The following is a 27,555-nucleotide window of genomic DNA, read 5'->3' as shown; positions in this document are numbered from 1 at the left end:
GACATGGCTTGATGAGGGAGTTTTTTTTGAATATTAAAAATGCATTACATTGCATTTTTGGTTTGTGGTCCTCAGATGCAGTGTAGTTATGCTTTAAGTCTCTATTTATGTATGCTAAGCATTAAAGTAGCTTGGTCATATATTTGCAGTAGATTCAAGCATTGCGAACGATAAGTGGGCTCTGTGGTGGTTAACTACAGATGTTGGAAAATCTCTGCAAGTAATTACTTGTCTTTGAGGCAAAGCTGGGGCAGATCATGGCAATAAGTCATTTGGGGTAGGTTTTTGTTGTTCTTACACTACCTGTCACTCTCAGTGAGAAATTACATCATAAAAACAAGTGATGTGTCCATTTCAACCATCAACTGTACCAATAAATCAGGCAGAGTTTTCCCCTTTACAACCAAATGTTTTCTTTTCCATGGTGAGCAAAGGGAAAAAGCTACACTGTTCATAGGCCACATTCCAGAAGAATTCAGAACAAGATGGATGTCAATGGTGAAGGACATCTCATTGTCAGGGGTGGCACAGTGGTGTATTGGGTAGCACTCTCACCTAGCAGTAAAAAGGGTTGCTGCTTCAAATCCCAATCATGACACTACCTGCCTAGAGTTTGCATGGTCTCCCTGTGTGGGTTTCCTCTCACACTCCAAAGACATGACACTACCTGCCTAGAGTTTGCATGTTCTCCCTGTGCAGGTTTCCTCCCACACTCCAAAAACATGCTGGTAGGTTAATTGGCTTTTGGCTCTAGTATATGCATGTGAGTTGGGGATCTTGGATTGCAGGCTCCTTGAGGGTAGGAACCGATGTGAGTGTACGATGTATGTGTAGAGAGCTGCATAAATTGACGGCTCTATATGGGTACCTTAAATAAAATAATAATATAATAGATCAGCATCTTAATGAGACACAATGTACAGGGACAATTGTAGACATGCACCCACACTCACTCAGACTGGACTGGTGTCTTTATTCAACCTTACTAACTATGTAACTATGTCATTTTACTTTCAATAATTTTTATTAAGTATTTGAAAACAACAACATGCGGAAGATGCATACAAAACTCAAGTTACAGTAAATCACTTTTACAATACTCAAAGAGCGAAAAAATAAGAACATAAAAATTGGAGCGATCAAGGAAAGTTGTGTCTGACAATACATTCCTAGAAGCTGATGGCTATGACAACTAGAATAAACAGTCGAAAATAAGAAAAAGAGCACTGTAGTGCCAACTCCAGTGAGCGACAGTATTTCAGGGGTGACCATCGGGGTACGAACCCCGTCTAATAGCGACCCCAACAGCAAAAAAACAAGCAAATTAAAAGAAAAGAGTTACCCTGAGCAGTTCAAGCAGAGGACAACAGTGCAAGTGCCCTCAACTAGAGTACGGGTGAGGGTGTAAGGGCAAGGCCCCCCCCCGCCGCCCCCAAAGGGCTCTCGCTGCAGAAGGGAGGGTCTTGTCCCCCACTACCCCCACGCACTGCTGACTGCGGTACAGATATTTAGGTAACTATGTCATTTTTAGGGAGACAGCTGCCTTCCTATAGCCAACTTCAGCGACTATCATATGTTAGAAAATTGCAATATGGATAAAAAGGTGTCAGGAGACTAAAAACAATCATGTAGGTTGAAGAGTTTCACAATCATATTCTGTTTTTGTGTGATAAACTTTCTATAATATGCTTTCTCTCCTTTCGAGCACATAGTACACCAGACCATTCAAAAAGAGAAAGCAAATAATTGTAAATAGCACTTCTGGGAAGATTACAGTCACCCGAACTGAATTATTTTATTCCAGAACAATTATGCTGCATGCCAAGGAAAATCACTTGTAAGGAAGAAAACAAACTGTGTGGTGTGCAGTCCAAATACAATGCATTCAAGTGGCGCTGTGTGAACTGACATTTAAGGCTCTGTATTTCCTCTAAAACCAATACAGGCATCAGAGTATTGCTTTCAAGTGTTTCCAGTCTCCGGCTGGGTTTTCTGGTCACCTGAAGAGAGTTTTCTGTATAACAGGAAAGCTTTATTTATATTTGGTTCACTCTGCGTAATTGAATTATTGAACCAATCACCAAGACCAAAAATGACTAAACTAAAATAATACCTAAGAACACAAATAATTAATGCTAGTAATGGTTTCATGTTTATTAGTAAAGCATAAAAACTCTCTTATTAAGGCTCCTAGATTTCTGGGCATATGGTGTGGCAGATCTGGTTTACTGGCAACACAAGACCTACCATCGGTGTTTGTGACTAAAACAGGCCAATATAATCATCATACAAACATTCATTCCAACACAAAACTGGACTCTTTACATTGTGTTACAATAAAAGTCATGTCTTTGTCAGCCAATTAAAGTGTTACTAAACCCACAACAGTAAAATCAGTCTGTATATGCAGGAAATCATACTTGTTATACTCACTGTGGAACCTAAGGGGTTAATCCTCTGCATTGTGTAAAAAGGCTATTTGGACATGTCTTCTCTGACCCTCCTCTTCTTCCATTGTCCCCAATCCATCTCATGATAGAACAGAGCCTTTGGAGTCACTCTGCACATGCTCAGTTTGGTGTGCATTGCTAGAGAGTTTTCTTTTTTACTTGGGAGGAAGCATTTAATTGGCACAGGGCCAATCAGCACTGTCTAGGCAGAGGGTCTTGACAGTCAGAGTAAAATGAAAACTCCTCCTACAAGCTTTAACCAGACACTGATAGAAGTCACAAGACTGCTATATACTGCTGATGGGAAAAGGTATTTAGCAGTTTATATTTACTAAAATAATTGCACGATATAGTGAGTGCAGTGTCCCGGGTTTAGTAACACTTTAAGAGTTCATTCACACAGGGGCAACACGACTTCTAGCGCGACTTTGGGAGGCAACTTGGACATGACTTGAGTATGAATCACAGCACGACTTGGGACAGCTTACAACGCAACTTGAAGCTGCCTCCAGGACAGGGGACTTTTCCAGTGGCCAATCATATAATAATCAGCTCTGTGGTGGGGAGGAGTTTGCCTAGAAAACTATTTTTACTTCCCAGTTAAGACAGGGGATCCGACTTGGAGGCAAACTTCCATTGAAATCAATGGGTACAAGTCACCTAGAAGTCGGATTGAAGTAGTACAGGAACCTTTTCTGAAGTCGGAGTGACTGCAGTAGTGTTCATTAAGATGGCTCTCATTCACTTACATTGATTTTATCATGTCGCACGACTTGAGGCGACTAGGGGCGACTTGGGGCAACTTCCAGTCAGATCCAAAGTTGCCCCTATGTGAATGGACTCTAAAGCCCCGTACACACGAGCGGACCTTTCAACATCCAAAGTCTGACGGAATGATTCCGTCAGACTTTTCGATCGTGTGTGGGCTGCAACGGACTTTTGATTCGCAAAAGTCTGACAGACTTTAGAAAATGGAACATGCTTCAAATTTTTCCGACGGAACTCCGCCGGACCCAGTTCCTACCGAAAAATTCGCTCGTGTGTATGCTATTCCGACGGACTAAAACCGACGCTAGGGCAGCTATTGGCTACTGGCTATGAACTTCCTTATTCGAGTCCAGTCGTACGTCATCACGTTCCAATCCGTCGGAGTTTGGTGTGATTGTGTGTGGCCAAGTCCGCTCATTCGAAAAGTCCGTCAGAACTCTGTCGGAACTCCGGCAGAACTCCTTCGGAAGTCTGTCGGACATAAGTCTGGTTGTGTGTACGCGGCATAAGACTAAAAACATTAAATCATGTATAACAATATCCCTCTCCCCTTTTATGTATGTTTTCTAAACACATTTCCCTTTTCACAAAATAGCAGTATATGTACATAGATAACTACACTCCTAATGAAACGTAAAAACTGTAAAGTGTTATATATAGATATTTTCTTCTTAGTGTTGGACTGAACAGGGAAAGATTAAGGCCCTATTCACATCTGAATGTTTTCTGCAACATTTGGCTAAATGAAAATGTACTTAAAGTAGAAATCCAATGCTTTACCATGTTGCTGGTTCACATCTATGTGCTACAGATTAGTAAGACAGAAAAGGAAAACTATATACGGTCATTCACATCTACACATGTGCATTACTGCATTCACTTCAATACAGGGATTGTTCTCACATCCTTGTTAAGTATTGCTCTTTCTCCCTGTCCCCTGCATCTTCTATATTAGTTCTTTCTGGCCACTGTCACCAAGAAAAATTATGATGAGAAATTCATAATTTTGGATTTATCACCAGAACAAGAACTAAAGGTAAGTCCTCCAAAAGGGACATTTTGTAGAGATTTCTTCCTGCACTTCCGAAAGTGGAAGTAAATCTACTTAATGGCACCCAGGCAGCAAAACAATAATTTATATGTTATCCTTTAACGTGTATTGAATGGTAATGTCCACTTTCTTAATGACAGGGCTAAGTTGACACTATAGCTGTCACTCCAGGGGCACTTTAAAAGTGCTCATAGTTCGAAAACTTCTATGTTCTATGATTGGCTACTGTAACCAACTGGCACAGCAGTCACCATGCAATGGGATCTGCCAAGAAGTGCCTATTGTTGGAAACTATGCAAGGATAACTCCATGTGATGTTTGCATGATGACTATATTGGTCTTTTGTGGTCACATAGACATTTGGTAGTTGAATTTTCAACTTAGAAATAAAGTTTCTTGTTTGAAACATGATAAAGGAGTAGCTATGGTTCTCATACCTAAGCTTCTACCCTAAAGTTGTCACATTTACTCAGTATGCCTGTTGCTAGCCATTTTGTGCTCAGCTGGACTTGACACCAAGAAAGGTGGAAAAATGTGTTTTGATAGACTTGTACGGGCACAGTCAGCTGACATCTTTAACCTCCCTGGCGGTACGATTATTTCGGATTTTAGGTGCTAAAAGCGGTACAATTATTTTGCATGAGAATTTGGCGTTTTATATTGTAGTCCTGTAATTCTTAGGAAAAACACATTAAATCTGTCCAAACCAGAGTCTAGCAGACATCCAGGGTATAATAAAGTTTGAAAAATGAAATCATAAATTATAATATAATAAATAACTATAAATAATTATACCAAATAATAATATAACAATAATAAAAATGATTCAATAATGTAATCAAATCAAAAACACTGAAATTTGCTCAGTTGCAGAATTGTCACTGTCATTACTTTTCAATATTTGATGATAGATCTCCCCACAAATCGCTGTCGCTCAATTCTGCGAGTGATTCCAATTTATTATCGCTATTTTCTAGCTGGTCTAAAACCATTTTTGATGTAAAGGGACAGTTTTGGTTGCTATGGACAATCTCCAGTTTCCAGGCATAAAGAACAGTTTTTATAATATAAAACTGCATGCAGGACACTGGACAGACCACTAGGGACAAAGGGGATGTGAAATATTTACATACAGCAATGTATTCTGTAAGATTACATTATACTGTATGTATACTGTGTGTTTCACTTTTTGAATTTGGCACCGATCTCCGTCCCCGTGCGTCGCAACGCTCGCAGGGAACGGAGATCAGCCATGTGATAGATCGAGACACGGCTCGCTCGTACAGCGGGGAGACAACGCTGGATCCAAGGGAGAAGGTAAGTAAACGCCCTCCTGGATCCAGCGATGCAGTCCCGAGTCTGGCTCAGTGTTACCGCTAATGGTACAAAAATTCCACCCGAGCCAGACTCGGGAATACCGTCAGGGGGGTTAAGAACCATGCAGGACCTGCCAAGTTCCAGGCAGCTCAGGAAAAAAGGGGAATGTACTAGACACTCAACTACTTTCTCAAACAATGCTCCTTTTTTAAGTCAGAAGGCATGGAAGAGGCTGGCACTAAGGCCCGAGTGTCAACAGTGGACATCCTCAGTGCAGCTCAGTAATGATTGCTCAGCATTGCTCCCTGCATGGCCACTGCACCTGTAACACAGGCAGGCACAGTGGCCTGGACGTTGAGCTGTTGGGTGATCAGATCCACCTCCATTGTGATTCCATGACCTCTATACAGTAAAATAGTGGCTATGGAATCTGCCAACTGCTGTTTGCTGTTCCTCTAATACAAGGAAGTCAGACCTGTTGGAAAGCTAGTCTCTCAGAATCTCTATCAGACTCCACCCACTGTCAGTGTTCAAACCTGCATGACTGGTTGCTGGGACGCTGGTAGTCTCCGTCCTAGAAACCAATAAAGCTAAGAAACCACACAATAAGTTAATAAACAACAGGCACACTCTAATAACTCTGGCCTGGGGCATACTGCCAGAAAACTGTTGCAAACGTGTTATTGAATTCCGACCCTTATATTTTCATTTAAAAAGTAGAACACAAAATAAAAATATACAAAGCCTAAATTTACAAGTACACGTACCTTTCACTAATAAAAACATGAATTTCCACAATAATAAAACAGAGAGCTCTATACTATATCTATAGACGACTGATAAAATAAACAGTTAGTTATGTCTTTGGAGAGTGCATGTTAAACTTCAAAGGATTTGACAAATGAGTAAAGCTGGCCATATATAGAATAAAATGTGGCCAGTTCAGCAGGGACCAGCCTAATTTCGATCCATGTATGGCCACTGTGGCTATAGACTGCAGTGATGTCAGTATACAATGACAGAGCAAGAGCAGCGGGGAATATTTCCACAAGTGTGTAGATGGGAGAATCGGCTGTATTCTTTTAAGTAAGGAGAGGGGGAGATGAACAGTTAAACAGCAAGTTTGTATACAACTGTTGAAGAAATGTAAGACAAGGCAACCAATGCCAATGCGTCACATACACATCGAGTGTGTAGATGGGGGATTCGCCCACTGGTTGAAAAAAAAAGACCCGTGTAAGCCCTTGTACACACGATCGGAGATTCCGACAACCAAATCCGTCGGAGTAATTCCGACGGATTAATTCCGGAAGAGGTCCGGAAGTGATGTTGCATACACACGGTCGGACTAAGTTGTCGGAAAATCCGATTGTACATAACGTGATGACGTTATTTCATTATGACGGGACTACGTTCAGGCTAGTAGCCAATAGCTTTGGTCTAGGAATTTGATCTGAGCATGCGTGAAACTTTGTCCGTCGGAGTAGGCTACACATGATCGGAGTATGTCCGATAGGAGCAGTTTGTCGGAAAATTTTACCGGCAAGTTGAAAAACTTGGTCCGTCGGATATTCCGACGGAAACAGTCCGATGTAGACCACACACAGTCGGAATATCCGACAAAACGGTCCGATAGGACACATTCCGTCGGAATCTCTGACCGTGTGTACAAGGGCTAAGACTAGCTAAAACTGCATGGGTTGTAAACTTTTTCATAAAGATAAGGAGAGGGGGGAGGGGAACAGTTAGACAGCCACTTAGTATACAACTGGTGAAGAAATGTAAGACAAGGCAATCGATGCCAATGCATCTAGGTAAATGGTAATATAAGCTAATGAACATATGGTTCATTATTTATTCATTATAAACAAAGGTACCTGCATTTTAAAATTCTAAATCACCACTGTTGCTCTGCATCTTACACTCTGGAAGGTAATTAGCAGTTCCAACTAATAACAGATTGTGGTAGTAAAAGTAACATTATCCATTCAGCGACAACTAAATGCCACAATAATTAGCTTGTTTTAGCTTTAACAGAATGCAACAAAGTGCAATTACAAATAATGGAAGATTTCTGTGTATATTCAGCTTTAGAAAGTTACTGTATTTAAGTTAAATAACTTAGTACACTTTTCGCTTTATAAAAGGTATATCTAGTTTTGCACTTTTTCTTTTTCATAGTCCCCAACCCCCAAAAGAACACCTGTCATGAAAGAAATCAAAGTGCTGCCATTGCCTAACTCCTAAAAATTCTAGATGCTATCTCTGAAACAAACATGCAGCAGCTTAAAGCATAACTTTACCCATAACAACTTGATAAAAAATAATCTTCTTTAGCAAGGAACATACATACCAAAATTAGTGTGCACTGTAAATTGCCTTCAGCAATGCATTGCTCCTGTTTCTTCTTGCTTGGGGGTTGCCATTTTGCTGAAGCCCAAAACCCCTGAACAGCAGTAAATTGTAAAGCGATACTAAACCCATCAATTTATTGGTTTAAAAAAACTGTTACATTTCTGGAATGCTGTGATTGCGAACTGTCATACCCAAACTGTCAAACCATCAAATGGCTGGTGTCATAACTGATCACAGGTGCAGCAACATGGCAGTAGCAGATCAAACAGAATCAGCTTCCTTGGCTGTAAAGGATAGGAGGGTCTAATTCTGTTTTAACCACTTGATGTCCAAGGTACGTACATGGATGTCTTTGGGTTTCAGTGGTTATACAGGAATGATGCATGCACCTATCAGGCATCCATCTTTTCAGCCAGTGATTCTGTTTTGCAAAACTGATCCGAGTGGCTAATTAGTCCTCGCACCGCCGCCTCTCCCGAGAGAGAGAGAGAGAGAGAGAGAGAGAGAGAGAGAGAAAAAAACTGATTTTGTTTCCTTCTCTCTGCAACCCTGGAATCGGGAGCGACAAGTAGTTTGTCACTTCTGGTTCCGCCTCTTTGTTTACCTGGCCACCAGCGGTCAGGAAAGCAGCCAATCAGACCGGCTGCATGGGAGGTCAGAGGAGAGGACCTGTCACGGCCCATGCTGTCACAAAGGATATTGTTTATCCCTTGCAATAGCAATAAAGTTAGTACAAAAAAAGTGTAAAAAAATTATTAAAAAATTTTCTATAAAATAAATAAAACAAATTTTAAAGCACCCCCGTCCCACCGTACTTACGCACAAATGCGAACACATATGTAAACGTGTTTGTGCCACACATGGGGTATTGTCGCAAACGTCAGAGTGAAAGCAATAATTCTAGCACCAGACCTCCTGTGCCACTCTAAACTGGTAACCTGTAAAGGCATTTAAAGCGTCTCCTATGGAGAGTTTTTAGCATTGTAGTTTGCCGCTATTCCAAGGGCAGATGCAATTTTAAAGCGTGACATGTTGGGTATCCATTTACTCAGGGTAGCATCATCATTCACATTATACAAAACAAATGGGCTAACTTTAATGTTTTTTTTTTTTTATTATTCATGAAAGCGTTTTCTTTTTCCCCAAAAAATGTTTGTAAAAAAAAACACCCACCATTTTATTCTATAGGGCCTCTGATAAAAAATATATATAAAGTTTGGGAGCTCTACGTAATTTTGTAGCAAAAAGCAGAAATGGCCCAGATGACAAGTGGTTATGGCTGTCAGCAGATAGGCTGTGCCTAAAAATATAGAGCAACAGAGCATGTGCAGAGCAGGGTAAGACAGTGTATTACTGGATTTTAAAAATGAAAGGCACTTATTTGTAATGCTTTACCTGCAAAAGGGGCCAGCCTAAAGTGATCTAGAAGGACTTAATTTTCTGATTAAAGTTCCACTTTAAGTCAGAACTCTAGAACTCAATAGGAGTGTTGCAGGCCAGTGACTCAGAAAACATGGAAGCCAGATAAGGGGGGTGCGTTTTCAGAAAAACACTGGAAGTGGAAGTCCCCATACTTCTCTATTGATGAACTTTCTTTAACGACTTGTGTATCAGCTTTTAATACCCATTCATTATCAGCCCATTTTTCGTTTTTTTTGTGCTGTGATAGGTTAGCTGACAATTACTCACCCGAGCAACACTGCATTTAATTAAAAGTTTCCAAGTCTGCTCCCTAGATCGTGGAATCAGTCTTGGAAACTTTCAATTGATTAAAGCAGTAGTAAACGCTTAAAAAGTTCCTCCCTTCCCCCTGCAGGGCGAAGGCATAATGTGCTAGTATGCATCACATACTAGCACATTATGAAGGACTTACCTTAAAATGAAGCCCTCCAGTGGTGCGCTGTCACCACTGCCGAGACTTCCATTGCCACCCAGTCTTTCTTCTGGGTTTGTGGGCCGTGGCCGCTTGATTGGCTGATCCGTGATGACGTCACTCCCAGGAGTCTCGGACGTGGCACACAGCTCTGAAGGAACGGTATGGGTATGCCATTTCTTCAGAGTGCATGAGCTGGTGATGTCACCAGCTGCTGCTTACTAAAATATCTTGGTACGATACGCGTTTAGGAGACATTCATTTTACCTACAGGTAAGCTTTATTATAAGGTTACCTGTAGGTAAAAATAAAATATGCGTTTACTAACACTTTAAGTCCTACCACTATACTGCAATCTTATGCTTGGAAACTAGTGTCATATAGCCTATACACAGAGCACAGCACAGCACATCAGTGACTTCTGGGAGCAGGCAAGCTTGTTTCTCACTTGCAAAGTGTCACCACATCTGCTAAAGGTGCTAGTATAACAGGATAATTGTTTTTCATTTTACAAGCTCAAAACCTACATCTGAAAAAGTAATTCCCATTCCACTTCTAAGGCCATTTTTATATTGGCCAACTACTTTAGGAGATTACAGGAATGAATTGCATCATTGTAAGCAAAGTTTCCACCTCACTAAAACTCAGTTTTTAACTTGAAATTGCGCTTAGGATAAAGCTATCCTTCTTACACTATACTGCTTCTCCTGTAACCATGCAAACAAATCGGCTATGAATTGCTGTCCATAACCTGGCAACACCTAACCCATTTGTTTTCCTGGGATTTAATTTATTGAAGCTTTTTTATATTACAATATTGATTATCTGTGAGAACCATTCTTCACTGTCCCAAACTACTCATTGAACAATTCACATCCAGCAGCCTAAAACTGCAGAGAGAAGGTGCTGCGGAAAGACTGCTGCACACTGAATTTAAATCAAGTTGTTTTAAACATTTAGAAAGAATTATTAGTCACTGCTAGTGTGAGTATAAATGTAAGATTTCTACATGAATGTTATTACAGGCAAATACATCTCTGTGGATTTTTGCACAGTTCAATATTGCATTTGCAAGAGTGAAAAGAGATAGGTCTTTGCATCTTTGAAGCATTCATGTTTCCAAACGGGTACAACACTGAGTGATTTAGATTTAGACTGTCATAGAAGGATTTAAAGGGAATATAGTCCTTTTAATGTTTTTTTTAGATATACTTTCAAAAGAGGTGAGCTCTGTGTAAAAAAATATTACCGGTATGTGTTAAAAGTTTTGAGCCAAGCCACTATTTCCAATTTTTCAAGACACTTTACTAACTGGAATCGTTCAGGTTCAAACTGATTGATCTAGACTAAATGTGGTACCAAAAAAAGACGATCAAAATGGAACTAGGAAACTACAGATCAGTCAGCCTAACATTGATAGTATGTAATGCATTTGAGGGAATGGTAAAGGGATGCTATAAATAAATTTGTCTGCAATAATAGTATCAATGACAACCAGCATGGATTTATGAAAGACCATTCTTGTCAGATCAACCCATTATCATTCTATGAGGAGGCAAAAGATAATTTGGATGGTGGAAGTCATGTGGGCATATTTTATCTAGATTTTGCCAAAGTATTTGATACTGTACCCCCAGCTACATATAAGGGAATACAGCCAGCCCTCCTGTAGAGGGCCTGGGCCCTATCAGTGCAGCGGGGGGGGGGGGGGGGGGGTCCGGGGGCAGAAAGACTTTGGATGATGATGATGGATGGAAACCACTGACAGTTCACAAGTAAGAACTTCTCTGGAGCTGGCTGGATCAGTTTGAGTGTGAGGACGTCTCTGATTGTGGCACTGTGGACTTCTGTACATTCTCACTGGGATTTATTTTTTTCAGATGATCACTCCACTGTTGAAATCCACTGTTAGTGATATATGTGGAGGGCTGCATAGTTGCACAGTGTAGCAGGTGATTGTGTTAGACTGCAAGTGATGTTACTCATTGACAAATGACAATTCTCATTGTGGTCATGCAGTGGTCAGTACAATATCTGGATCTACTCATCAGCGTGACTGCAGCAGAGCGTGATGGCTGCATTTGCTGCTTAGATAATCAGCCAGTCACATGCCCTGATCTTGCTAAAAGCAGTGCAGTATGCTCATTGAAGTGTATTAAATTCTTACCAGGTGAGCTGACCTAAGTGCAAGGCTGATGTGTCCCTGGCTGCCTGTGTCATCTTCCTCCCTATCTCATCTGTTTCTTTTTTGTGGAGTCACTGGGAGAGAGCTGTTGGATTGCTGGGGCAAAACTGAATATAAAATATAAAAGCCCAAACTACACAGGTGTGTCCTGCATCCAAAATCACCCAATACTGTATGTGCATAGTCTTATGGACATTTTCCTCATTTGTAACACAATGATTTTAGCAAGTTTCAATCTTTGACAGGTCATATAAGGGTGGATGGGCAGCCATTCAGGCTGTGCTGTGTGCCATATAGAGACCAGAAGCTGTGTAGCATGTGCGTGATGAGTGATTTTGCTGTGAGTTGTGCTATCATGTCCTACATCAATCCTATAGCAAAAATAGATTGGGACAACTGTGTAGGCTGTATGGGAAGGCTGTATAGGGCCCCATGATTTCTAATTGATACAATTTGCGAGGAGATCTCTACTGTTCAGATACCCTCCACGCGTTACACTTCATGCCCACAGGTACAATCATTACTTCCCTCTTTCAACCCCACCACTATAGACGAGGTTGCTAAACTACTTGCTAACGTCCACCTTACCACCTGCCCTCTGGATCCTGTTCCCTCGCAAATGCTAAGTTCACCCTCTGACTCTAAGCTACACCCACATCTTCAACCACTCCCTCTCTTCTGGCATCTTCCCCAACTCTCTAAAACATACACTTGTCAGAACCATACTTAAAAAGCCCTCACTGGACTCATCCAATCTTAACAACCTACGCCCCATCACCTTGCTCCCCTTCTTATCCAAACTCCTTGAATGTCTGGTCTACAACCGATTGAGCGTCCACCTTGCTGATAATAGCCTTCTTGATCCCCTTCATTCTGGATTTCGTCCTCAACACTCCACAGAAACTGCTCTCCCTAAAACTAACAAGCGATCTACTAACCGCCAAAAGGAATCAACACTATTCTGTACTCCTACTCCTGGACCTCTCTGCTGCCTTTGATACAGTTGACCACTCCCTTCTTTTCAAAAAACTCCACGCCTTTGGTCTCCATGACTGTACTCTTCGCTGGTTCTCTTCCTACTTATCCAACCGAACCTTTAGCGTTTCTTACAACTCGACTTCCTCCTCTCCACTTCCGCTCTCTCTTGGGGTCCCCCAAGGTTCTGTTATTGGACCTCACTTATTTTCAATCTACACCTCCTCCCTGGGTCAGCTGATAGCCTCCCATGGCTTCCAATATCACCTCTATGCTGACAACACCCAAATCTATTTCTCTACCCCTCAGCTCACTCCCTCTGTCTCCTTGCGTATTGCTAATTTACTATCAGATATATCAGTCTGGATTTCACACCACTTCCTCAATCTCAATCTATCCAAAACCAAATTTTTCCTCCCCATATGCCCCTTCCCCTGATCTCTGTCAAAATAGATGGCACATCTATAAGCCCATCTCCACACACCAAGGCTCTAGGTGTAGCCCTGGACTTTGAACTCTCCTTTAAGCACCACGTCAAATCATTGCCCAAATCCTGCCGCCTCAACCTCCACAACATCTCCAAAATACGACCCTTTCTAACCAATAACACAATAAAGCTCTTAATTCATTCGCTGGTCATCTCTCGCCTTAACTACTGCAACTCCTTTCTCATTGGCTTACCTCTAAATAGTCTATCACCTCTCCAATCCATCATGAATGCTGCTGCCAGACTCATCCAGCTTACCAATCGCTCTGTGTCTGCTAACCTTCTCTGTCAATACCTCCACTGGCTTCCGCTCACCCAACTAATTAAATTCAAAATACTAACAACTACTTACAAAGCCATCCCCAATTTAGTCCCTAGATACATCACTAGCCTAGTCTCTAAATACCAACCTACTCGTTCTCTTAGTTCCTTTCAAGACATAGTTACATAGTTAGTAAGGTTGAATAAAGACACCAGTCCACCCAGTTCAACCTGAGTGTCTACAATTGTCCCTATCCCTGTACACTGCACACTCACATCGGTCCCTACCCTCAAGGAGCCCACAATCAAAGGTCCCCATTCATATACTAGGGCCAATTTTGGACAGAAGCCACGACCTCCTGCTCTGTAGCTCCCTCGTCACCTCCTCCCTTGCTAGCCTCCAGGACTTTTCCAAAACCTCTCCAATCCTATGGAATGCCTTACCCCAATCTGTCCACTAATCTCCTACTCTATTAGCTTTCAGATGATCCCTGAAAACCCTTCTCTTCAGAGAAGCCTACCCTGCCCACAACTAACAACTATTTTTACCTTTCCTCCATCAGCTCACTCCCCAAAATGATTGCCTTTTGTTTCCACTTGACCCTCCCTTCTAGATTGTAAGCTCTAACGAGCAGGGCCCTCTGATCCCTCCTGTATTGATTTGTATTGTAAGTGTACTGTTTGTGTACTGCACACTGCTGCCACATGCTTAACTTATAAAACACCACAGTCTAAACTACACCCAATCACACTGCCCAGGATCTATTAGGGCTGTTTGTAACACTAAGCCTAAAAACTTGCTTTTTATGTTTGCTTGTTATAAATATTTAACTCCAACATAGCCCTATTATCAGTTCCAAAGCCCCCTTCGCCTTCATTATATTTAATTTTTTGCTATATGAGATTATTTTTCCGTGACATTTTCCTTTAAATCCATATTTAATTATCATTTGAATAGGAGAGAAGTTATCTTTTTAGTTTCCAATTTTGTGTGCAGTTTAAAATCAAGTATCACAAGGAAGCTGGTTATGCTAACTTATCTTACTCCTACTATCACTTCTCATATGCTTAAAATCTCCAAGGTCACATCCTAAGGCTACATGCACACTAGCATACCCTGACCGCTGCCATGGGAAAACACAAAACATGGTAAATATGCAAACTATGTTTAATGCAATTTTGCCATGATTTGTGTTTTCCCGCGACTGGCAGTCAAAATGTTCCTATCCTGAGCGTGATTCTTCTGCGTTCAACACAGGGAGATTTAACCTCACCTAATCGCGGCAGCTCCTAAACTCTGTGAAAAACCTAAATTGAGTTTAGAAGTTTTGGAGCTGCCATGGAGCCCAAATCCTCATGCACACTTGAGCTCAGGCATCTGAGCTTTTTTTCTGCCTCTAGACTACCCTTCATGTTAACCGATGTGTCCATGCACACTATATTTACAGTAATTTCACTGCAGGGGAGTTTAGAGGCAGGAAAAAAAAAACATAACTTGTGCACTCAAGAGAGAAGCGTTTTGGCAGAAAAAAAAAAGGTCTTGATGCATCTAAACATGGGTAAACATGTCTAAACGCGGGATAGCACTAGGCACTATCAGCACTTGAGCGTTTTTCGATTTCAATAACCACAAAAAATAAACATTCTGGCTAATGAAACAAATAAGTATGTAAGCACTTGACGTTCCTAAAAGCGCTTGAAAAAAACGCAGCTTAGAAGTGTTTTTGCAGCTGCTTTTCTCCTGCCAGAAGAAAAATATTTAGAGAAGCCCCGGTGTGCATGAGGCCTAAAAGTCACTTTTTTTAGGCCTCGGGAATTGGCCTATAATCCTGATGGGCTTTAACCTGTAAATGCAGCCAATAAATTCTGGACAGTAGATATCCAATTTATCTGATAACCATTTTCAGAGAAGCAATGCTGGTCTTTTAGCAGTCTGATCTGGAGGTCAGAACATACACCCTCTATAAGCAGCAGAGATGGAACCTGGATGATTTCTCGACATTTTCTATACTATTTAACTACAGATAAAGCTGTAAAGCACTGCGTCAGTAAGCATACTCAATTAAAGTAGTACCTGGTACAGATCCGTGCACAATAATGTAAGATTTCCCATGAGATCTTATCCAGGGAAGAAGAAATCAAGCAATGAAAAAAAAAATTCTCTTTCTCCTTGAACTGAAAATAAATTATTCCCAATGAGTACCTAAATCACTGAGGTATTAGGGCAAAACCGAACAGGGGATTTAAAAGGTGAACATTCTTTTTTTGAACACACACAAAACAACTTGATGACAGATAAGCTAGCCATACTGTACTCACTTTTTCTCTGTTAAAGGATAAATGCATATGTTTTTGGACGTTATAAAAATGTGCATTTAATATTTTTTCTCAAGGACCTGCAGAGCTTTGCACCTACAATCAGCGAATGTCAGGCTCCTGCAGACTCTTCCTACAGCTCTGTGCCCATTCCTCTGTATGCGCTATTAGCTTCAGAGTTGCAGGAAGAGTAAATTGACTACAAGCACGTTGATCAGCACACTTGTAGTCCATTGAGAGCTACACGTCTTTATGAAAAATACAAGAACTACAAGTCCCTCTGCCACATGTCTGTCAATGGATGATGTGGCGGTGCAGGTGGGGTCCTCTGATTTTAAATGTGCAATGGCTGCAGGTGAGAAGAAATTCTGCCCACTATCATGGAGTGGCTTTATCAATATTTCCATGCTGCACCCTAAATTTGGGTGTAGCATGTAATATGTTACTAAAGGTCACACTCAAAAACATGCTGGTAGGTTAATTGGCTCCTGTCTAAATTGGCCCTAGTATGTGTATGTATGAATGTGAGTTAGGGACCTTAGATTGTAAGCTCCTTGAGGGCAGGGACTAAATGTACAATATATGTGTAAAGCTCTGCGTAAATAGATGGCACTATATAAATACCTGTAATAAATAAATAAATAAAGGTGAACTTTAAACTATGTCTGAACCCAAGATAAAAAATGGAAATATTGCAGCTTACCAGTTCTTTGTTTTAGTGGCTGTATTAGTGTTCTTTTCAGGCCTAATTTACTTTATTTTCACCTGGCAATGCTGCCAGTAACACACTTCCTGTCCTAAGGTGACTAAAGTATCTATGGGAGAGCAGCATTTTCCCCCAGGTTGTAGCTCTTAAATATCTTCTATACAACACTAGTCACTTTCTTTGTCTTCATAAAATAGGGAAAATATTCTGCAATTCACAAGGAGAACCAGGGGCGGGGGGTACTAACCATGACTATTTACATGGCAGCTCTGGATTTCTGGCAAGATCAATAGGTATTTTTTTTTTTGCACTTAACAAAGATATATAAAAAATGCTTTCAACGGGAGCTTTTAATGTCGTTCCCAAAGAAGAGCAAATAAGAGAAGATCATTGTTGGGGTTCACAAACATTTTAATGGTACCGGTTTAAATTTTATCAGTATTGCTTTAGCAGTGTAGAATCTAGATGTGCAAACTGAGGGGATTGACCAAAAATCATGTCCCATAGTAAATTTCATCACATACCTTTCTAGAGTATGTAAGGTGCAGGTCATGTGATCACGTTTCCTTCCTCAGCGCATCATGGAATCATGGGTGTGTCCCAGTGGCGGAATTGCCAGGATCGCACCAGTCGCATTTGTGACTGGGCCCTCGGGCTCCACCACTGTAGGGGGGCCCGCCGCCACTGCCCGGGAGATAGTACAGTACACTGAGCATTCACAGGGGATCCGCTCCACCCAGCCCCCCCAGCACACACACGGGCACACTGCACAGGCTCTGCCCATCCTCTCCACCCATCCTCTTATCCTGCACTCAGGGGCACAATCCCCACCCGCTTTGACCATCTGCTCTGCCCGCTCCGCCCAACCTCTCCGGCTCCACCTGCACTCACAGGTCCCGCTCATCCAGGCAAGACCCAGCAAGGAGGGGAACCAAGTGATCTGCAAGTGAGTGGCACCCATCCCTCAATATCAACACTGCCACTGATCCCCACACCCCCACTACTGCACTGATACTCACCCACACCACCACTACTGCACTGATCCCCCCCCCACTGCTGCCACTGATACCCCCCCCCACACCACCACCACCACTACTGCCACTGATCCCCACACCACCACTACTGCACTGATTCCCCCCCCCACACCACTGCTGCTACTGATACCCCCCACACCACCACCACTACTGCCTCTGATACCCTGATACCCCCACACCACCACTACTGCCACATATTCCCACACCACCACTACTGCCACTGATACCCCCCACCCCACCACTACTGCCACTGATACCCTGATACCAAGCCCCGTACATCCCCACTACTCCAACTGATACCCCCACACCACCACCATCACTACTGCCACTGATACCCTGATACCACCACCACTACTGCCACTGATACCCCCCACACCACCACTACTGCACTGATCCCCCCACACCACTGCTGCCTCTGATACCCCCACACCACCATTACTGCCACTGATCCCCCCCACACCACCACGGATACCCCCCACACCACCACTGCCACTGATACCCTGATACCACTATTGCCACTGATCCTCCACACTGCCACTGATGCCCTGATACCCCCCACACCAACACTACTGCCACTGATTCCCCCTCCCCCCACACCACTATCACAACCACTGCTGCCACTGATCCACCCCACCGTGACCACTACTGCCACTGATCCCATCCTTGCCACTGATACCATTCCCTTCCCCACCACTCATCCCATCCCACCCCCCTAACCACCACCCTCATCACAGATCCCATCCTCCCACCACCACTGCCACTCATTTCATCCAATCCCCCCTTCCACTACCACTCATCCCATCCAATCCCCCTTTCCACTACCACTCATCCCACCCTCCTCCAATCATCACCCATGCCACTGATCCCATTCAATCCCCCCTACCACCGATCTCACTCCCCCCCAACCACAACACTTGCCGCTGATCCCATCCCTCACCGCTGCCACTCATCCCAACCCCCCACCACCACCACTGCCACTGATCTCATCCCCACCCAACCACCACTGCTGCTACTGATCCCACCCCCCCTCGCCCCTGCCACTCATCCCATTCCCCATCACCGATGCCACTGATCCCATTCCCCATCAACACCGCTGCCACTCATCCCAGGGGCGTAACTACAGGGGTCACAATTGCAATAGCACACATGTTGCCCCTGAACAAATCCCCTCCATTGTTCTCCTGCAGCCACTAAAAGTCTGCTTCTCCTCCTCTCCCTCTGATAGGCATTCAGTGGCTGTAGGAAGAAAATGGAGGGGATTTGTTTGCCCTCCTATCCAGGTCCTGCTTCCCCTGGGATCAGTGGGAAGGGCCCTAGCCGGAGGTCAGGGGGCCCTCCATGGTTTCTTGCACCGGGCCCTGAAGGTTCTAGTTATGCCACTGGTGTGTCCACACTTGGGGCATGTACGTCATATCTGCCAGTGAGGTTTGCCGTCGGGCATCAGCATTTCCAAAGTTCTTTCACTGGGGCCCTGAAGGTTCTAGTTATGCCACTGGTGTGTCCACACTTGGGGCATGTACATAATTTCTGCCAGTGAGGTTTGCAGTCGGACATCAGCATTTCCAAAGTAATGAAATGTGAACGTATACCTGGTGGCAAACCTCCCCTCCCCCTTCCCCCCAGCTACCTTTCAATTTTGATTACATTACTTACCTGTTTGCAGCAATCTCTGAGGATCATGTGACCAGGACATGCTGCAGCTTCACAGCAAGGCTGGTGTTCAGCTGGCTGGAGATCCTGCTGTCAACCAAGGGAGGAGGAACATGTGGGGGCATGGCTACTCACTGTTCAATTCTATATTGTTAAGATAGAATTACATCAGCAGAACAGGGCTGTGCTGCTCACTTTCCTTTGTTAATCTCATTTTTAGAATGCTGTGCCTGTGATGTCAGTAAATAACAAAGTCTTAGCACAGTAAGGCAGACCATACATTAGTCAGTTTTTTCATTCAACCAGTGAGTTGAATAAAAAAAACTGACCCAACCTCAAATGTGTGAATGTGGGAATTCTCTCCACTGTGTATTATTATTGCATTCTAACAGTAGGAGGACTTCCACACCATCAAAATATACTGATGAGGGGTACAGTCTAAAGTCTGCAGGGCAGACTGAGCAGGGAAAATTTGACAGGGCAGTTGTACAAAAGTCAATCGGAAGATCGACTTCTGTACAATCAGAGTGCTTATACATGGATTGAAATGTGGCTGTCCCTGCTGAACTGGCCCAATTTTCAATCCACTCATGGCCAGCTTTAACTGCCTACTGCATGTGGTAACATCAGCACTACAACAGAGTGTGAGTGAGAGGACTGGTCACCACACACATAGAAAGCAGGTAACCTAATAATCAAGTGTATAGGATCCACAGACCACTGAAGGCAAAAGAAGTGCACATTTCTTATAGGTATGCATAACTTTAAATGTTTAACACAAATTTGTTGTGCTTGAAGTTCATCTTTAAACAGCTATTCCCTTTATATATGTGAAATTGAACTGGTTGTGTTTTACAGCCATTTGCAAGCTGCTGAAAAAAATCGTGCATCAATAGCAAGCATGGTCTTCAACGTGGAGTACACTTATCAAGAAATCTGACAGATTTTGTCGTCAGAAAAGTCCGACCGTGTGTACAGGGAGTACACACGGTCGGACATTTCTGACGTCAAAATCCGTCAGATTTCTTGAGACGGATTTTGGCCCAAACTTGTCTTGCATACACACGGTCGCACAAAGTTGTCAGAAAATCCGATCGTTCAGAACGAGGTGACGTAAACCATGTACAATGGGACTATAAAGAGGGCAGTAGCCAATAGCTTTCGTCTCTTCGTTTATTCTGAGCATGCGTGGCACTTTGTCTGTCGGAATTGTCTACACACAATCGGAATTTAAACTATCGGATTTTGTTGTCCAGATCCAGCTCTCAAAACTTTGTGTGTCGGAAATTCTGACGGAAAAAGTCAGATGGAGCCCACACACAATTTTCCAACAACACGATCCGATCGCACATTTTCCGCCAGAAAGTCTAACCGTGTGTACAGAGCATAATAAGGACTCAGGAAAAGGTTGCCCTTTATTCATACCAATTTGAAATGTCAGACATTTTTTTTCAACTGCAGGTTATAAGTATCCCTTATTCTAAATATATCTAATATATCAAATTAACCTACTTTTTTCCATACTGTATACAGTCTTCTCTCACCTATAATCTTTTTATACCATTTTCTGTAAGATTTTCTTCTATCCACATGCAAAAATGCAACTCAATCCTGTTTTGCCTACTCACAGTATAAACATAGACTGGTCCCAGAAATTAAAGCAAACAGCTCTTCTGGGCCCCCAATTTCTATACCATATACAATAGCCATTGCAGGCTGTTGGGACACATTCCTTCATGGTTTTTAGTAGTTAATTAATATATATCTATTACCTTCACGTTAGTGTCAGTTTATTTCTTAATCCTTGAACCAGGAATTAGACAAATAGGTAGGAGAAGTGACATGTATTGCACAAGTGACATTTGCTATACTTGAAAACTACTGAGTCTGCAATACATAGACTGATATGAACAGTGCAAGTAACAGTTCACTGTACCGATAACATGAGTATGATTGAGTGCTAAAGCAGAGAAGGACCGTCACTGTATACCAACAAGATTTAAGCTCTTTCATTCCTGAAAGATCACTTCTGATAATGCATCTACAGGCATAAATCACAGTAAGGTGAAGGTATAATGTTACAAGAGGTTCAATACATCTGGAAATTGTCCATGATGCCACTCTAAATTTACTGTTCTCGTAAAATATTTGACAGGCTAATTATTTCCTCAATCAAAGAGTAAATCTAACAGTATTTCTTCCTTAGAAAAAATAATAAAGTTAAAGAACAATAACTGAAGTTACCTGTTTTAGGGAGTAAGTTTCGTCTTGGTTCTTCGGGGCCTTCAATGGGCTGCTCAGAAATAAAAATCCGTGCTTGTTCTATGGCATTCAGGACTGTCTGTTCTTTATCCTTCAATTCCCGTTTCAAGACCTACAACAAAAACAAATTTTAAAATGCGGAGTTATAGTTATACATAGTATCTGGCACCATTACACTTTAAAGCTGACCTAACATCAGATAAATTTTTTTTTTTAAGTTAAATGTATGCATGCTAAGTAATGAGTAAGTGTAGAGTAGTCCATATTTAATGCATCTCACAGAGATCAAAGCATTCCCTGACGATTCCTCATTTGCCTTTCTCCCCAGTTTTTCAGGCACTATCCAGGGTCACCAGCTACTTCTACTGAATGCACATGCCATTGCTGCACAGACACACTTGCATGTCAAAGTTTGACATGCAGGCAGTAGCAGGTGCATGGATTCAGAACACAGAGGCTCTGAAATTGTACTCCTGTTTCTGGAGTTTCGCTTTGAAGTAAATCTAAAAAGTGTGCCTATGTACATTTCTAAAGTCACTAGCCATTGCTCAAATATTATATATTCATAGATCCATTGCAGGGAAGTCTTGCACAACTCTTTAGGCAATTAAATTTAATGGCATATTTCTGAAAAGATGGATGTAAATGAATATTCCATGTGAGTTGTTTAATGGGACATAATATAGGTTTAGCTAATATCTGATGTTATTCAGGGTACACCAAGCACAGCATGGTTAATAACAGGATTAATCTGTAGACCTTACAAGTCAGCCTCACTGAGCTGGACAAAATAGACCTGTCAATCAACAAGCCAGAATTGCCACGAACAGACTGTGTGCTATTGACACTAGACATAAAAAATGTGTGAAGATTTTTTTAAGTGCTATCAAATGGCAAAAATTCAATAACACATACACTTTTTTTAGGGATATCTGTACTGAAAAAAATATAAAGGCTTTCATTGCTGACCTACCTCTGAAAACATTTCTTAGGTTGTCTCCAACATGTATATGAATCATGGAGTCAGAGGAAAGTCAAAGCTTGTTCTGGGTCAGAGACTAATAAAATTGAAGCCATTTGATTGGCAGAAGAGCCAAAGAAACTATCAATTCAGGAAGGAGAAGTGAGAAATAGTTGTCTACATATTTTCTCATTACAAGTTTCCCTTGAATGACCAGTAGGTGTAATAAATCAGTTCTACATGCATTCCCATCTATTTGGTGCACAGAAAAGGTCAATGCTGGAGTCCACATATAATCCACAGAGCTTATTAATGAATTACTTATTCATTAGTGGTCCAGTTTACAGTAGAAGTGTGCTGCACACACCCTATTCCACACTGCCTTACAAATTTGGGAAACAGTTGTTGAAGGCTGGATAGCCAACAGACCTAGTAGAGTGCACCTAGTCAGAAAAAGGTTGAAACCTGATCCTTAAGACCATAAGCCTGGATAATGATCTGTCTGAGAAACCTAGAAATTGTGGAGAGTGAAGCCGATTCTCCTTGACACTGAGTTCGCACTGGTACGATGCGGGAACTAGCGTGATTCCAGCGCAGGTTCCCACATCGCTTCTCTCCCACAGGCAGTTCACATTGCCTTGTGCGAACCGCTGCAGGTGTCGTTAACAAAGTTAATGACACCCCCAGTTTAGTTCACAGAGTTCACAGATCGTAGTGCAAACTCGTACAGGAATTGGATCGCATAGGTGAGAAAACCCATGCGATCCAACTCTATTGCGGGGAAAAACAAGTCCCTGCACTATTTTCTGTGCGAATCCAATGCAAGTTCAGTCATACAACTGTATGGCTGAGCTCGCATTGCTCAGAGATCGCATGTGATGGGCACTTGCAGTGCGGGTGCGAATCACATGAGATCTCTGAGATGGCACTAGTGTGAACCCAGGCTTACAGAGACTATCAGGGATGACAAAGAGAATACAAGCCTTTCTAAAGGAAGCCAAAACAACCTTAACCACTTGCCGACCGCCGCACGACGATATACGTCGACAGAATGGCACGGGCAGGCATATGGGCGTTTATATACGTCCCTGCCTTCCCGCGGGTGGGGGGCCCGATCGGGGCCCCCCCCCGGTGCCTGCGGCGGTCGGTATTCGTTCGGGAGCGATCCGGGATGAGGGGGCGGCCATTCATTCATGGCCACCCCCTCGCGATCGCTCCCAACGAATGGAAATGCTCCGTGACATCACCTCCTCTCCTGTAATGTAAACACAGGCAGAGGAAGTGATGTAATCTCTCCTCCGTGTCGGTATTTTTCGTTTCCGGCACCAAGGAGAGAGGATCGGTGAGTTGCACCAACACAACACTACACAGTAGAACATGCCAGGCACACTCACACCCCCCCTTCCCCCCCCCGATCACCCCCCCAATTACCCCTGCCCCCCCAGTCACAGTGACACCAATTGCATATTTTTTTTTTGCATTGGTGTCATTTGTGACTGTAACAACTGTTAGGGCAGTTAGGGTTAGCCCCCTTTAGTTCTATTGTACCCCCCTAACCCCCCCAATAAAGGTTTAACCCCGTGATCACCCCCCGTCGCCAGTGTCACTAAGGCTGGGTTCACATTGCAGCGGTTTATGAGAACGGATGTGATTCGCACCGCACTGCAGTGCAAATCACATCCGATCTTTGTGCAATTCGAGTTCAGCCATAGAGATAGTATGGCTGAATTCGCGCCGCACCCGCCGCAAATTCGCACGGGACCCTTTTTTTGGTCCGCAGCAGAATCGGATCGCATGGGTGTTCACACCATGCGGTCCGAGTTTGCAGATCGCACTGCGATATGCGAACTGATCTGGGGGTGTCATTAACATTTCACTGACACTCCCAGCAGTTCGCATAGGGCAGTGTGAACTGCCGCCGGGAGGCATGCGATGCGGGAACCTGCTGCGGATTCGTGGCGTTCCCGCATCGCTCCAGTGTGAACCCAGCCTAATAAGCGATCGTTTTTCTGATCGCTGTATTAGTGTCACAGGTGACGCTAGTTAGGCAGGTAGGTATTTAGGTTCGCCGCAGCTTTTTATAGCGCCAGGGACCCCCATATACTACCGCATAAAGCCCCCTGATTGCCCCCTAGTTAACCCTTTCACCAGTGATCACCATATAACTGTTACAGGTGACGCTGGTTGGTTAGTTATTTTTTATAGTTTCAGGGCACCCGCCATTTATTACCTAATAAAGGTTTAACCCCCTGATCACCCGGCGAGTGTCATTTGTGACTGTAATAACTGTTAGGGCAGTTAGGGTTAGCCCCCTTTAGTTCTAAGGTACCCCCCTAACCCCCCCAATAAAGGTTTAACCCCGTGATCACCCCCCGTCGCCAGTGTCACTAAGGCTGGGTTCACATTGCAGCGGTTTATGAGAACGGATGTGATTCGCACCGCACTGCAGTGCAAATCACATCCGATCTCTGTACGATTCGAGTTCAGCCATACAGATAGTATGGCTGAATTTGCGTCGCACCCGCCGCAAACTCGCACGGGACCCTTTTTTTGGTCCGCAGCAGAATCGGATCGCATGGGTGTTCACACCATGCGATCCGAGTTTGCAGATCGCACTGCAATATGCGAACTGATCTGGGGGTGTCATTAACATTTCACTGACACTCCCAGCAGTTCGCATAGGGCAGTGTGAACTGCCGCCGGGAGGCATGCGATGCGGGAACCCGCCGCGGATTCGTGACGTTCCCGCATCGCTCCAGTGTGAACCCAGCCTAATAAGCGATCGTTTTTCTGATCGCTGTATTAGTGTCACAGGTGACGCTAGTTAGGCAGGTAGGTATTTAGGTTCGCCGCAGCTTTTTATAGCGCCAGGGACCCCCATATACTACCGCATAAAGCCCCCTGATTGCCCCCTAGTTAACCCTTTCACCAGTGATCACCATATAACTGTTACAGGTGACGCTGGTTGGTTATTTTTTTATAGTTTCAGGGCACCCGCCATTTATTACCTAGTCTCACTAGTGTACCCCTAAATTTAGGGGTGTCTACTTTCCAAAATGGGGTCATTTGGGGGAGGTTTGTGACATCTTGGCATTTTATGGCCTTCAAAACTGTAACGCCCTTAGAAAGCCTGAAGGCGGTGCTTGGTTTTCGGGGCCCCGTACGCGGCTAGGCTCACAAAAAGTCCCACATATGTGGTATCCCCCTACTCAGGAGAAGCAGCAGAATTTATTTTGGGGTGTCATTTCACATATGCCCATAGCATGTGTGAGCAATATATCATTTAGTGACAACTTTGTGAAAAAAAAAAAAAAAAAGTTTGTAATTTTCCCGTAACTTGTGGCAAAATATAAAATATTCCATGGACTCAACATGCCTCTCAGCAAATAGCTTGGGGTGTCTACTTTCTAAAATTGGGTAATTTGTGGGGGTTTTGTGCCATCTTGGCATTTTATGGCCTTCAAAACTGTAATAGGTAGTGAGAAGTGAAATCAAAAATGTACGCCCTTAGAAAGCCTGAAGGCGGTGCTTGGTTTTCGGGGCCCCGTACGTGGCTAGGCTCACAAAAAGTCCCACATATGTGGTATCCCCGTACTCAGGAGAAGCAGCAGAATTTATTTTGGGGTGTCATTTCACATATGCCCATAGCATGTGTGAGCAATATATCATTAAGTGACAACTTTGTGAAAAAAAAAAAAAAAAAAGTTTGTAATTTTCCCGTAACTTGTGGCAAAATATAAAATATTCCATGGACTCAACATGCCTCTCAGCAAATAGCTTGGGGTGTCTACTTTCTAAAATTGGGTCATTTGTGGGGGTTTTGTGCCATCTTGGCATTTTATGGCCTTCAAAACTGTAATAGGTAGTGAGAAGTGAAATCAAAAATGTACGCCCTTAGAAAGCCTGAAGGCGGTGCTTGGTTTTCGGGGCCCCGTACGTGGCTAGGCTCACAAAAAGTCCCACATATGTGGTATCCCCGTACTCAGGAGAAGCAGCAGAATTTATTTTGGGGTGTCATTTCACATATGCCCATAGCATGTGTGAGCAATATATCATTAAGTGACAACTTTGTGAAAAAAAAAAAAAAAAAAGTTTGTAATTTTCCCGTAACTTGTGGCAAAATATAAAATATTCCATGGACTCAACATGCCTCTCAGCAAATAGCTTGGGGTGTCTACTTTCTAAAATTGGGTCATTTGTGGGGGTTTTGTGCCATCTTGGCATTTTATGGCCTTCAAAACTGTAATAGGTAGTGAGAAGTGAAATCAAAAATGTACGCCCTTAGAAAGCCTGAAGGCGGTGCTTGGTTTTCGGGGCCCCGTACGTGGCTAGGCTCACAAAAAGTCCCACATATGTGGTATCCCCGTACTCAGGAGAAGCAGCAGAATTTATTTTGGGGTGTCATTTCACATATGCCCATAGCATGTGTGAGCAATATATCATTTAGTGACAACTTTGTGTAAAAAAAAAAAAAAAAAAAATTTTTGTCATTATTCAATCGCTTGAGGCAAAAAAAATAAAATATTCAATGGGCTCAACATGCCTCTTATCAATTTCCTTAGGGGGTCTACTTTCCAAAATGGGGTCATTTGGGGGGGGTTTGTACTGCCCTGCCATTTTAGCACCTCAAGAAATGAGATAGGCAGTCATAAACTAAAAGCTGCGTAAATTCCAGAAAACGTACCTTAGTTTGTAGATGTGACAACTTTTGCGCAAACCAATAAATATACAGTTATTGACTTTTTTTTTACCAAAGACATGTGGCTGAATACATTTTGGCCTAAATGTATGACTAAAATTGAGTTTATTGGATTTTTCTAATAACAAAAAGTAGAAAATATAATTTTTTTAAAAAATTTGCGGTCTTTTTACGTTTATATCGCAAAAAATAAAAATCGCAGAGT

The 27,555-nt window shown here is 42.8% G+C and overlaps 1 protein-coding gene across 12 annotated transcripts in view; it reads right to left on the bottom strand.

Annotated features, from left to right (window-relative positions):
• UTRN (utrophin) overlaps nt 1-27,555 on the bottom strand; it is a 945,243-nt gene that overhangs the window by 217,328 nt on the left and 700,360 nt on the right. For all 12 annotated transcript variants that reach the window (XM_077486405.1, XM_077486408.1, XM_077486406.1 and 9 more), the window contains one exon: nt 21,673-21,802. In XM_077486405.1, coding sequence (XP_077342531.1) covers nt 21,673-21,802 — 130 coding nt within the window. The remainder of the gene's footprint in view (nt 1-21,672; nt 21,803-27,555) is intronic.

Source organism: Lithobates pipiens, unplaced genomic scaffold (genome assembly GCF_037356315.1).
Source record: "Lithobates pipiens isolate NorthernLeopardFrog02 unplaced genomic scaffold, aLitPip1_a1.2 Scaffold_18, whole genome shotgun sequence".
Classification (NCBI taxonomy): domain Eukaryota; kingdom Metazoa; phylum Chordata; class Amphibia; order Anura; family Ranidae; genus Lithobates; species Lithobates pipiens.
This window is presented reverse-complemented; position numbering and strand designations above follow the sequence as displayed.